This window comes from Capricornis sumatraensis, chromosome 10 (genome assembly GCF_032405125.1).
Source record: "Capricornis sumatraensis isolate serow.1 chromosome 10, serow.2, whole genome shotgun sequence".
Lineage (NCBI taxonomy): Eukaryota > Metazoa > Chordata > Mammalia > Artiodactyla > Bovidae > Capricornis > Capricornis sumatraensis.
In genome coordinates this window covers 18992770-19005370 of record NC_091078.1, presented here as the reverse complement: position 1 = coordinate 19005370, position 12601 = coordinate 18992770, and the positions used below count along the sequence as shown (strand labels likewise).

General features: G+C 50.7%; 1 protein-coding gene across 3 annotated transcripts; it reads right to left on the bottom strand.

Annotated features, from left to right (window-relative positions):
• Window positions 1-3167: 3167 nt before the first annotated feature.
• Window positions 3168-10976, bottom strand: TYSND1 (trypsin like peroxisomal matrix peptidase 1). Of its 3 annotated transcripts, none has more exons than XM_068982519.1 (4): window positions 9758-10976; window positions 7664-7794; window positions 6422-6607; window positions 3168-3982 (listed from the first exon to the last, which is right to left on the bottom strand). In XM_068982519.1, exons 1-4 carry the CDS (start codon window positions 10927-10929, stop codon window positions 3765-3767), a joined length of 1707 nt encoding a protein of 568 aa, XP_068838620.1. In that variant the 5' UTR covers window positions 10930-10976; the 3' UTR covers window positions 3168-3764. The 3 variants fall into 3 exon arrangements, 2 of the variants coding, with proteins under 2 accessions (XP_068838620.1, XP_068838621.1); XR_011145479.1 differs by having other exon boundaries at window positions 3966-3982; window positions 6422-6518; XM_068982520.1 differs by lacking the exon at window positions 6422-6607.
• Window positions 10977-12601: the final 1625 nt, after the last annotated feature.

Here is a 12601-nt window from a genome sequence, read left to right as displayed (position 1 = left end):
GTAAAAAAATCACGAGGCAGGCTTGTGCAAAGCAGTAATGGAGGCCTGTTTAAGAGCAGCATCAGAGCAGAGAGGCAGGGACAGCCTGATGGGGTCAGAAGATTGGCTACATGCAGGGGGTGGAACAAACAAGTTAATATATTGAGGATAACGGAGCTGTGTTTCTCACTGAAAGGAGGGAGGTACCAATATGAAAAGGGGACAGCTAGAATGAACCTTGTGGTATTGAGCTTGTAGTTTCAAACTGCAACTGTCGGTCTTAACCCGTGACTTACAATATATAGAGACAGAAACAAATGCAGGTCTAAGTTCTGTCTGCTGAGAGGGCCTGGAAGCAGCAACACCCGAGTGAGCAGCACACCCAGTACCTAGATATTTGTTTCTGTATACCATTCTCTAATGAAAAAGGACCCCAGAGAAGTGACTGATTCCAGGGAAAGTACAAGGTAAGTCTAGAACAGTACGGTTTGAAGGAAGTTCTCAAAGAATGACGGGGAGGGGACTTCCTTGGTGGTCCAATGGTTAAGACTCCTTGCTCCCAGCAGGGGGCTGAGGATTAATCCCTGGTCGGGGAACTAGATCCCACATGCCACAACTAAGTGTTCATGTGCCACAAGTGAGACCTGGCACAGCCAACTAAATTAATTTTTTAAAAAAATGAGGAGGAGAGGCCAAAAGAACACAGAAGTTAGTTTGAAGGAGTTCCCACCAGCCAATAGGGACAATTTGAGCATCAAAATAATGACAATAATAGATTATAATCCACTGGTTAAAATACAAATCCATGATTCCACACAAACATAGTTAAACAGAGAGAAGGGAAAGCTTTCACTTCAACAGAATGCCCATGAATAAATGCAGGAAGAAAAATGAAAACAAAAGATTACCATTTGGCAAACATTAAAGTTATTTAGTCAAGGGACATCAGTGTGTGATAAGCATAGTAGATGAAACTGGGTGGGGAACAGTATTTTTACACAGTCTTCAAATATTTCCACACAAATACCTATTAATTACAAACAAAAAAGAAAATTTATAGTGGAAAAACCTAGCAGGCATCATCTTCGTCAAAGGATCGATATTATCATCTGTTATTTGACAAAGATCGTGTGACACCCAGTAGGAGACGATGAGAAGACATCACTAATGTAATATCCCAAAGATGTACATCCTGAATCTAATCATGTGGAAGTATGGACAAACCCACACTAAGACACATTCTACAGAATGACTTCAGGAAGGTCAAGGGCATCAAACTCAAGGAAAGACTAGGAGCTGCTCCACGTCAAGGTGGGGAGAGAGCCAGGGCAAGTGGGTACCATTCATGGTCCCAGATGAGGTCTTTTTGTCATGGAGAACATCACTGAGGTGTTTGGCACAGGCGGTAAGGGGTGTCTGGGGGAAGGGTGTGTCGGGATTCTCGCTACTTTTCTCTAAGTCTGAAACTGTTTCAAAATAAAAAATAATTTTTTACAAAAAGAAGCCATAATATCTTCTCCACTCTCTCTTGCCCCACCCACAGCAGGATACAGAAGACCTGCTAGGGTCTGAGGTCCCAGGCCCAGGGATAAGAGCTGTAGAAGGGAAGGAGTTCTGGTCCCTTAACCCCGAATGCATGACAGCCACCACCACCCCCCCCCCCAACTTTCCTGGTCGGGTGCACGACTTTGGACTTTCTGTGAGCAATGAACAAACTTCTATTGTCTTTAGCCACTGAGCTGGGGGAGAGGGGACCTTTTCCTGCATTATCCTAACTCATGGGACTTACTCAACAGCCGGCTCTGCTCTCCACTTGAGGTCCCACAGACACCCCAGGGAAACATCTTGTCCCTACACTTGCCAGCCGCTCATCACCATCCTGGCCAGAGACCCAGCACCGCTTGACCCCTCTTCTCTCTCCGCATTGCCCCACATCCAATCAAGCTCACTTCCTGTGTGACTCTGGAGCTTCTCCACACCCACCAGGCCTGCCTCGGCCGTCTTCCCCTCACCAAGCCCATCGTCACTGGTTCTCTAGCCTCCGTACCAATCTTTTCTCCACTAAACCTGGCAAGACAAATGTGTAGTTCCACAATTCCTTGTCCCAGCCCCTGCTGCCTTCAACCTGGACACCCTCCCTGTTTCCAGCCCATCTGGTAAACACTTAGTCTCCCTTCAGGGTTCAACTCATGAGTCACGTGGATGAATCCTTGCTTGATCCTCCATCCTTGGGGCCCTTGGACACGGTCTTCCATCTGAACAGGGCAGAGAGGCCCTGCTTGCTCCACCAATCGGGGCAGGGTGAGGGGCACACACCCGTTTCCCCAGCACAGCCTGAGCTCCTTGGCACCCACACATGCTGGAATGAATCCTCTCCCCTCCCACTCACAGCCAAGTCAGACCCCAGCCCTCCTTCGCCACCCGTTAATTCACTGCAGGCGTTCATTCGAGCTATTAAAACATTTGCCCTCTGGCCCCTTTCCTAATCCACACAGAGGAGAATCACTGTCTCCAGAGTGTTCTGTGGTTGCCCAGAGCTGGCACTCAACAAATAGATATTGAAACAAAGTACTCAGAGCAATTCTCTCTGCTTAGATTAGAGCCCCACCCCATTTCACTCTTGTCCCAGTTGTTCCCAAATTGCATTCAATCTGTCAATGATTTAACAATTATTTCTTGAAGGCTGGTGCACACAAGGCCCTGGGCATGCAATACATGTTCCTGACTTCAGGGGTTGGTCTTAGCTCCTAGGGGCCACCGTGGCCTTGTTCACCTTTGAACTCCCCAACTCCTGTCCATCCCCAGGCCTGGCACAGTGAGGCACCTTGTAAACACCTGCTACCAGGCCAAGACCACTACTGACCCAGGCCTACAAGCCCACCCAGGGCTGACTGGCACTACAACCAGCTACTAGGTCGAGTCTGACACAAGAGTGTCCTGTGAGATCAAACCCCACTGAGACAACAGGACAGAAAGTGTGTACTTCTGTGCCTGGAGCTTTCCTATTCCCCATTCAACTCTTGAAACAAAGAAAGAAAAAAGAATCTGACATATAAGGACCCATCCTTTGGAGGTCCTGTTTATTCCTGAACCCCAACCAGATAGCCCAGCAAGACACATTCCACCCCTCCAACCCACCCCACCCCATATCCCTGAGGCCCATTTCACAGGCTGGAAAACTAAGGCACTGTGTCTGAGTGCCCCAGAGGTCAGGGCACCTGACATACGAAAAGCCAGGAGTCCTGGCTTCCAGGGATGCCACTGCTGGTCCACGGAACAGGACGATGCTTTTTCTTGCACCTCTGGTCTTCAGAGCAGAGCCCCTCTGCTGAGGTTTTCCGAGGAAGCCCCCGTGCTCTGTCAGCCCCATTCTGACCAAGGGCAGAGAGGAGCCAAGGCCCCAGGGAAGATGCTGTTCCAGGTGGCCAGCGATCATCAGATGACAGGGGACAGACTCGAGACCAGGACTGGGCCTGTCTTACAGCCAGCATCTCTGTCAGGACAGGGCTGTTGTACGGCTGTCCTGACCTCGCCAGAAGGGAAAGAGCAGAGCTGAGTCTACTGTCAGGGGGCAGAGAGAGAAAGCACCTCCAAATGGCCTGCCCAGTAAGAGGTACCCAGAGGCTAAAGAGAAGTTTGGTCCAGACTCCAGAGCTGAGCAAGGTGGGTAGTCAAGGGGAGGCAACTGGGCTCTGGTGGGTCCCGTCTGGATCATGAGGCCGCCAGCATCAGCCCTCCCCACGTCATCAAAGGGCTGTTCTCCCCCGCAGAGGGGTGACACAGCTTCAGAGCTTGCTCCGCAGGGCCTCTGCTGGGGACCGCTGCAGCCGCCACACCACCCTCACTGGCTCGGAGGCGCGGTCTAGCTGGCGGAAGCCACCCAAGTCGCCTGTCTGGCTGTACTGCTGCAGGGCCGGCTGGAGCACCGTGATGGGGATGCTGAAGTTCAGGTGGGGGTATGTGGCCCCTGTGTTATTATCCCGGGTGTTGCTGGCGACGATGCCTGTTCAGAAGACAGAGAAGAAAAGAGGGTATGAGCAAAGACTCAGGGAAGGGAGGGAGACCCACCTCTATCCTGGAGGCCCTAGGCCTGTGGGGGGCGGGGGTGCTGAATACTCCTCGTAGTGACAGACACCAGGCTTCACGTATCGACATAGGCCCCTCACGCCCAAGCCCTCCTTCCTGGCGCTACTTTCTCCCTAACACTATCTGACACACTATGTCTCACTTATTTTGTTATTTTTCTCTCCAACTTCTGTTATCTTTCAGCTCCATGAGGGCCGGGCTGCTGTGTTTTATTCATAATCTCCCCAGGACCTGGAAGAGTGCCTGGCATAGCAAGACCTCCACACGTACTTGTTGAGTGAATGAATAAATGCATCAGACTCACACATAAGTTTTGGGTGGCTGGCTCAGTGCATGTGTATGAATTTTTTGAAGAAAATTTTAGGCTTACAGCAGTCTTGCCCAAATAGTACAGAGTTCCTGTACATTCGGCACCCAGCTTTTCCTTATGTCAACACACCACATTGATCAAAACCAAGAAATTAAGCTTCGTGAAATGCTATTAACTAAAGTACAGAACTCACTTGGATGGACCAGGGTTTGCACTAATGCTCTTTTTCTGATCCAGGATCCCACGTGGCATTTAGTCATCATGTCTCCTAGGTCTCCTCCTATCTGAGTCACTTCCAGTCTTTATCTTTCACAGCCTTGACACTTTGAAGAGTACAGGTCAGTTATTCCGTAGAATGTCCCTCAATTTAGGTTGACCTGATGTTTTCTCACGATTAAGACTGAGGTGATAGGCGTGCCTGGTAGTCCAGTGGTTAAAAATCTGGCTTACAATACAAGGGACACCAGTTCAATCCCTGGTCTGGGAAGATCCCCTATGCTATGGGGTAACTAGGCCCATGTGCTACAACTACTGAGCTTCATTTCTCCAACATTTATTAACAGAAATTCTTCCATAAGGGAAAGCTATCCTTTGGCTCCATTTTTAAATCCATTCAATATTAACTTATATTAGTATAGACTCAGGAGTATTCATTCTTTTCTTGGGTCACAATGCAATACTACTGCTATTTGTTTTGTGGTTCAAATTGTTCCCACAGGAGCTCCTTCACATCAGCTCTTGGGTTTTCCAACATTTGACATGCTCATCATTTGGTTTTTCTTAGAGTTTCCTTCCTTTCCAGCACCACAAAGCAGCCCTGGAATCAGTCAGTTCCTGGTTCTTTTTCTTAGAGAATGACTCTCAGAAACCAAGATCTGGACTTGCGGCATGCTCATTGCCACTGGAATGTCACTGGCTTTGAGCCTCTCTCAGCAGACCGAGATAAGAGACATATGTATACACATATACACACACGCAAACTCATGCGTACACACATTTATACTTATCTCTGTATCCACTTATCTCTATACATCTTTTAGAAGGTCAACCAGTATATGGGAGAAAGATGGAATGCAGACTAGGATGAATGTACCCAACTGTATTTCAAATGAATCACATAACCATTCTGAAGGGGAAGGAGCTAATCCAAGAAACTTTGGAAAACAGCCTTTTGACTGGACACTTTAAGGCTAAAGAACGGTACTCACTCAAATATTGTCTTCTAGTTGGTAAATCTGTTTCTCACAGGGATGTGGTTAGGAATTTTGAAAGTACTTCTTTTGTACACTGCAGTTGAAGAAATAAATAAATCTACTGCAGCTAGCCACAGAAAGGCAATGTTTCTCAGTCAGAAATAAGGGAAGGGGAAGGCTTGCATCAACCCTGTGTGCTGGACTGTAGGTGGAGGTATCCATATGGACTCATGGTTGGCTTTTTTTTTAAACAGATTAAAAAAAAAAAAAAAACTTGAGTTAACAAAATTTTTAAATTGAAAGATTTAAGAAACACATATTTATTTAAAAAAAAAAAGAGTTCACACTTCCTTGTGAAAAACTGTAAAGTCAGCCAGTGTTAGGCCCACATATCTTTGTAATGAGGCAAGAATGTGCTAGAGTTGAGTGGTGTTCACCCCGTTTCTCCTTTGCCCTCCACTCACTGAAGATATTCACTCACTCACTCATTCATTCACTCATTCACTTTACCTGCCCAACTGGTAGGTTGGGCTTTTGAGTTTGTGACCCTTGGACTCATCCAACTACTGAGTTTCACAGATCAAACGATATTAAGTGACTTACCTAAGGTCGTGGAGTGCCTTAGTGGCAGAGAAAGGACTAGAACTCAGATCTCTTCCCTCCAAGCCCAGCATCCATCCTCTCTGACCTCAGAAGCACAACAGTCCAAAAACCTTAGCTAATTACCCCTGGGCATAAGGCCCATCATCTTTCCAGACAGAGGGCGGCTCCCAGGGCTGGCCACTGAGCACTCGTGGGTGGGACTGAGGCTCTGGCCAGGGGAAGGCTGGAAGAGGGCCAAGGAGCTGGTTACCCAGGAGGTCCCCGGAGCAGGCAGAGAAGAGAGGTCCCCCGCTGGAGCCACCATGCACGGCACACGTGGTCTGCAGCATCACCGGTGTGTCATCCACCTGCACCACAGCCGACAGGATGCCTGAGGTCACTGAGGGCCCGCAAGCCTGGCCGAAGACACCGAAGCCCACTACACTGACAGCCTCGCCTGCCAGGGAAGGAAGGAGGGTTAAGCTGGGGAGCCTCCTCCATCTGGCAGGACTCATACACTCGCCAAGCCCCCTCCCCACTGGTCCTCTCCAAATTTCCAAACCCTGTCTGCCTTTCTAGCTTCTGCTCAGATGCCTGTTTCCTCCGTGAGAACTTTCCCCAGGCCCCTACAGAAAGAGGTCAGAACCTCCACTGCTCCATCACTTCTCTTCAGCCCTCATTCCCCTTCTGGACTGGGTAGTCACTTTTTAGGATTCCTAGCATCTAGCCAGGGGCTCAGTACATGTTTGTGGAATTAACACCCAACTCCTGGGACTAAAAAGTCTATTGGTGAAAATAAAACGCTGACAATGACTACAAAATGGCACCACCTTCCTTCACCAAGTGCTTTACAGGCAATATTTCAGCCAGTCCGCACAAGACCTAGGAGTAAGTAGCATTATCCCCATTTTGCAAATGTGGAAACCAAGACAAAGAATATTAAGTTGGCTGTCCAAGGATACAGGCCTAGTAAGTGGCAGAAGAGATGCCAAAGCAGTGAGCTCATAATCCTTGTTACATTATAACAAATCACATCCACAAACCAAAACATCTGGTACTTCTGTGGCAGCATCACAAGGCCTTTTACTCAGATCATGCCACTGGAGCCTCACAGACCAGCCTGTAGTGTTAAAAGGAGTCCTCAAGGTTCAGCACCTCCACACCACACTGCTGCGGGGCCTCAGGAAAAAGACATGCTTTACCTTTCGTGGAGAATTCCACCTGCCCCCCTCACCCGCCCCGCCCCAGCACTGCGGGCATGCTGAGCACTGCGGGCATGCTGAACACAGCGGGCATGCTGAGCACAGCAGGCATGCTGAGCACAGCAAGGAGGCCTCTAAGAGCAACCCCAGCCAAAGCACTGTAACCAGGATGCAACAAGGTGCCAGCTTGACTCCAGCAGGGGTGAGGAGGAAGCTGACCTGAGGAGCTGGCCCCTGATCTGTAGGCTTGATGTACCCAACACTGACTTTCCAAGGTCCTTTCCTGACCAAAGGGACCCTTTGTTCATTACCTTCATGGAAATGCTCAGCAGGCACAGGGACAGGGACACCATCTAGGTCCTCCTCCACGCTCACAACTGCTATGTCATAGGGAGACGTCTCCTGGGTGGCAAACACCACGCGTCCCCAGATTATGGCACTCCTGGACACAAGAGAAACCAAATGACAGGTTAGCTCTCCCAACTTTTAGCACTGGGAGGAAGCAAAACAATGAGTAACAGTAAAAATCATGAACTTGGGACTCAAAAGATTTGGTGTTAGCCCTGGAACACACCCGCAAACAACTCTGGGCACATCACTTAGCTGTTCTGTGGAATTTCCAAACATGCTTTACAAGTGCAGAGTACCTCTCTATACAGGTTCCTGCACGTTATCATGATCACAGACACCCAGCCCCCAGGGAGCACTGTGGGCCAGGCCTGGTGTTAATGTTCTATGGACATCAGTTCATTTAGTCCTCAGAGCAGTCCCATGAACTAGACACTGGTATTATCTCCATTTCAGATGGTGCTTTTGAGGCCCAGAGAGATTGAGTAAATACATCTCACAGTCACACAGTTAGTGGGAGAAGGCAATGGCACCCCACTGCAGTACTCTTGCCTGAAAAATCCCACGGACGGAAGAGCCTGGTGCGCTGCCGTCTGTGGGGTCGCACAGAGTCAGACACGACTGAAGCGACTTAGCAACAGCAGCAGCACCAGCACACAGTTAGCGGGAGGAGCCAGGGCTGATTTTCCCAGGGTTTTCCTTTTCTGCCTCATTTGATACCAACAGTCTTGTCATTTAGTGGGACAGACATGATACAATTTCATCCTCTGGGTCCGTGTTTATATAGATGCTAGCACTTCTATAGCTCTTACTATGTGGCAGTAAGAAGACTTTACATGTCAATTCCTGGGAAAGCAGCTTAGACAGATTAAGCACATTGCCCAAGATTATGCATGGCTGCCTGTTACACACACTGCAGGAGTAGCTTCCAGGAGACCTGGTGGGTTCCCTAGGACCAAGAGTATGTTGGAGTGGGGGATGGTGGGAGGGGGGAGGAATTGGGGACCACACACAGAGGAAAATTCTCAGCATCAGTCTTCCCTATAAAGTCATGGCCATCCTGTTGATTGTCAGAGGGGACTTCTATGGCAAAGCCAGGTTGGGTTAACCTTGGAAGTTCAGTAGAGGCATTTGGGAAGATCTGGGCTGAGAAGTTGGGTTGGACCACGTACAGGAGAACAACAAGCATTAACACCAAGGTGCTATAGTGCTTTGCTTTGGCCCAGGTAAAGCACCTGGGATTACAGAAGAAACAGCAAGAACATGTATTAGAAAATCAAGCCAAGAAGCCAAGGCTGCCAACTCCACTGTCAGAGCAAGTGAAAAGTCTAGAAAATCAAGCCAAGAAGCCAAGGCTGCCGACTCCACTGTCAAGAGCAAGTGAAAGTACATGACAGCAAGAGTGGTTTCCTTGCAGAGAGGGGACAAATGACTGTCTGAAGTTCTAAACTGGCGGCCAAGACCACCCCACAACTGTTCAAAATATACCTATTTGCCTGGGACCCACTCTAATACTCTTATTAGGTGGAACCCCATATCTGTCATTCTGATCCAGAAGGGATGTTCTGGTTAAGATCTAAGAGATAAACCAAGTAAGAGTAACAGGCTCCTCTCCTACTCCAGGAGGGTGGCACCCTGGGCCCCCAGGATTTCACTAGGCATTCAGGGGAAAGAGAACAGGGTTAGGAAGACTCCATTCAAGGGCCTCTGGTGTGTGGGTGCAAGGCTAAGACAGGAGTTGCCCAGAAGGAATTCAGACTGGGAGTGGGAGCTCAGTGATGCTTAGCCAGGGATGCTGAACGCTGCCACAGACCTCCAGAGTTGCTTGGCATCTTGCCCAAGTCCCATTCACCCTCTGCCAGGAGGCAAAGAACTCCTTACTCTGAGGTTCTGAGTACCAAGGATGAGAGGAGGGTCCCAGGTCCCTACACACAGTGCACCACCAAGGCATGGAGACCAGAAGGCCTCCATAGTCCTCAGGATTATGACCTGAGGCCTGGGATCTAGACCTGACAGCTGGTGAGGAAGTGGAGTGCGGGCAACCTTGCGGGCCTTACTTGGAGGTGGTGGAGCGCACCAGGACCCTCGCCGTTTCCCGAGGGGCCACATGCCGGCAGGTCACCACGAGACGGGGCGCCACGGCCACTCCGGAGCCCCAGACAGAACCACACTCCACCAGCACGGCCGCAGCTGCCCAAGGGGGCCCGGGGTCTCGGTATCTGAGGGGCAGGCCCCACGGGGCACCCATTTCAGGCGGTAGGAGGGCAGCCAGGGCGGCAGTGTCAGGGTGAAGGCGGTAGAGGGCGGCTCGGGCGACGCTGAGCAGTGGGGCGGCGGCGCAGAGCAGCGTGAGGCCCACCCACTCGCGGGCCTTCCAGCAGAGGGGTGCAGCCACTAGCGCCACCAACGCCCCCGCGGGCCGTGACGCGAACACGCCTCCACCCTCCGTGCCTGGCAGGCAGCGGGCATCGGTGAGCAGCAGCGGGCCGGCCGAGTTGCTGAGCACGCCGCGGCTGAGCGTGTTGAGAAAGATGTCCGGGCAGAAGGCCCCGAACGGGGAGCCGCAAGCCAGGAGCGGTGCGCCCTTGGGCACGTCCCCGAGAGGCGCCACGGCCAATACCGGCCCTAGCTCCTCCGCCTCCTTCTCCGTCTCCGGCCGCACGCGAAGCAGCGCGAACCACCCCAACGCTCTCAGCTGGTCCTCCTCCTCCTCCTCCGACATCTCATCATCCGGTGCAGCGTTTGCGAAGCGCCACTGCTCGGCCTCGTCGCCGCCGAAGAGGTGCGCGAAGTGGCTCCGGAAGGCTGGGCAGCTCAATAGCAGCAGAAGTTCGGCGGGGCGCGGGGGCTGCAGTGGCCGCCCGCGGGGCCGGGCGGGCGGGCCGGTTTCCAGGCCGGCGCAATGGGGCGTGCACAACCCCGGGCGACCCCGCTCCGCGCGGCCTGCCGGACTTGCGGCGGTTGGGCCCCACTGCACGTGCAGGCGCAGGTCGTCGCCGCAACTGTCGCCGGGCAGGAAGGCGGCGCTCGCAGCGCTCAGCGCCCCGCTGCCGGCCCGCAGGAAGGGGGTGAAGATGCCCCCATGGCACAGCACCAGGCCCGGGCGACGGTTCAGGATCACCCCGCTGCAGCTCCACGAGCCTGCCTCGGGCTGCCCTGCCCGGGAGGCGCTCACCACGCAGCCCGCCTGCTCAGCTGCCCTCATGGCGGGCCCCCACTGACGCCCCATGGCCTCCGGGACGGCACACCGAGGGCTTCCCGAAGAGGGAGCGAGCAAGCAACGACCACGACCGGAACCAGCTGACTCCACGTAGCGCCACCCAAAGCTGGAAACAAGAGGCGCAAGCACTGTCCCAGGGCTTCCTCGTCAGGCCGGATTGGCTAAACCCCATTGGCTGGGCAAGGGGCCGAGTTCTGATTGGCTGCTGAGGCTGACCCCGCCTTTCCCCGCCTAGACCGTTCAGGTCACCTGCGCAATGTAAGCGGGAGCTGTAGGACCGGAGGACGAGCCCCGGGAGAGTGACAGGAATATGGCTTTTACCGGGAGATAAGGGCGTGCTGGTCTTTCGGAGCCTAGTCTCGTCTCTGTTCACTGAGCTGCAGGAAAGGGAATACAAATATGTGCTGACGTGCGTAGACTTGCCCAGTCCCTAACGGGTCCTGTCAGTATCTGCCCAGGTGTAGGAGACATCTGACCTCTGATCCCTGCGATAAGACGGGCAAAGAAGCCGTTCTGTACTTTGAAATTTTGTAAGTAAACCCTACAGCAATCCACTAGGAGATAATAGAGCTCATAAGATACAACTTGAGGGTCTTTCGTTATGCCAAAGGCCACACTACCAATCTCATGGAAACTGGATTTGCTCAAAATAAAATTGGCCTTCAAAACTATGATAAACAGTTGTTGTTTAGCTGCTAAGTAGTGTCCAACTTTTTGTGAACCCATGGACTGTAGCCCGCTTGGCTCCTCTCTCCATGGGATTTCCCAGGCAAGAATACTGGAATGGGTATTCTTTTACTTCCCCACCCAGGTCTCTTGCATCTCCTGCGTTGGCAGGCAGATTCTTTACCACTGAGCCACCAGGGAATCCCAGGATAAACAGTAGCCGAAGTCAAAGTTTTAAATTACACAACCCTATAGTTGGCAGTATACACATTTCATATAATGACATTTATATGGTTTAGGGATTCCTTTTTCTGTAAAATAGATCATGGTTTGTAAATAGATCATGGTTTGTGAGCCATATAGTGTAAATAGATCATGGTTTGTGAGCCATATAGTCTCTGTCTCAAATACTAAGCTCTGCTGCTGTAGCATGCAAAAGCTAAAGGAGTGGGATGGCTGTGTTCCAATAAAATTTAATTCAAAGAGTTCAAATTATCATTGTAGCATGTCACAAAATTGCACTTTTTTTCCCCTCACAGGTCATACAACAGGCAGCAGGCCAGATCAGGAGCACAAGCTATAGTTTGCCATCCCTGATCTTTTCCAATGAAGTCACCCTGAGGGCAGAGGAATACGAACAAGTGTGTTTTGGATGTCCCTGAAGCAGACACCACAAGCTAGACGTTTTATGAAGGTCTGTTTATCACACTATCAACTAAAGTACACATTAATTTTAATGAATTATTTTAGTAGATATTTATGTCAGCATTAATGAAAAACATTCAATTACTACATTACATAACCTTTCTAGTCAATTTTTGAATAAATTAATGCCGCTTGGTTTTATCTGCAACACAATACAGGGTAATGTTCAATATTTCCAGTCACACAAACCTGAGAAAGGGAAATGATCCATTATAGTATGAAGCAGTACTGAAATCAGTTTTCCCATAGCAGGTACTGTCTTCTTTTAGTTCTGTGACACAGAAGATGGCTTGATCACAGTAAAATCTGA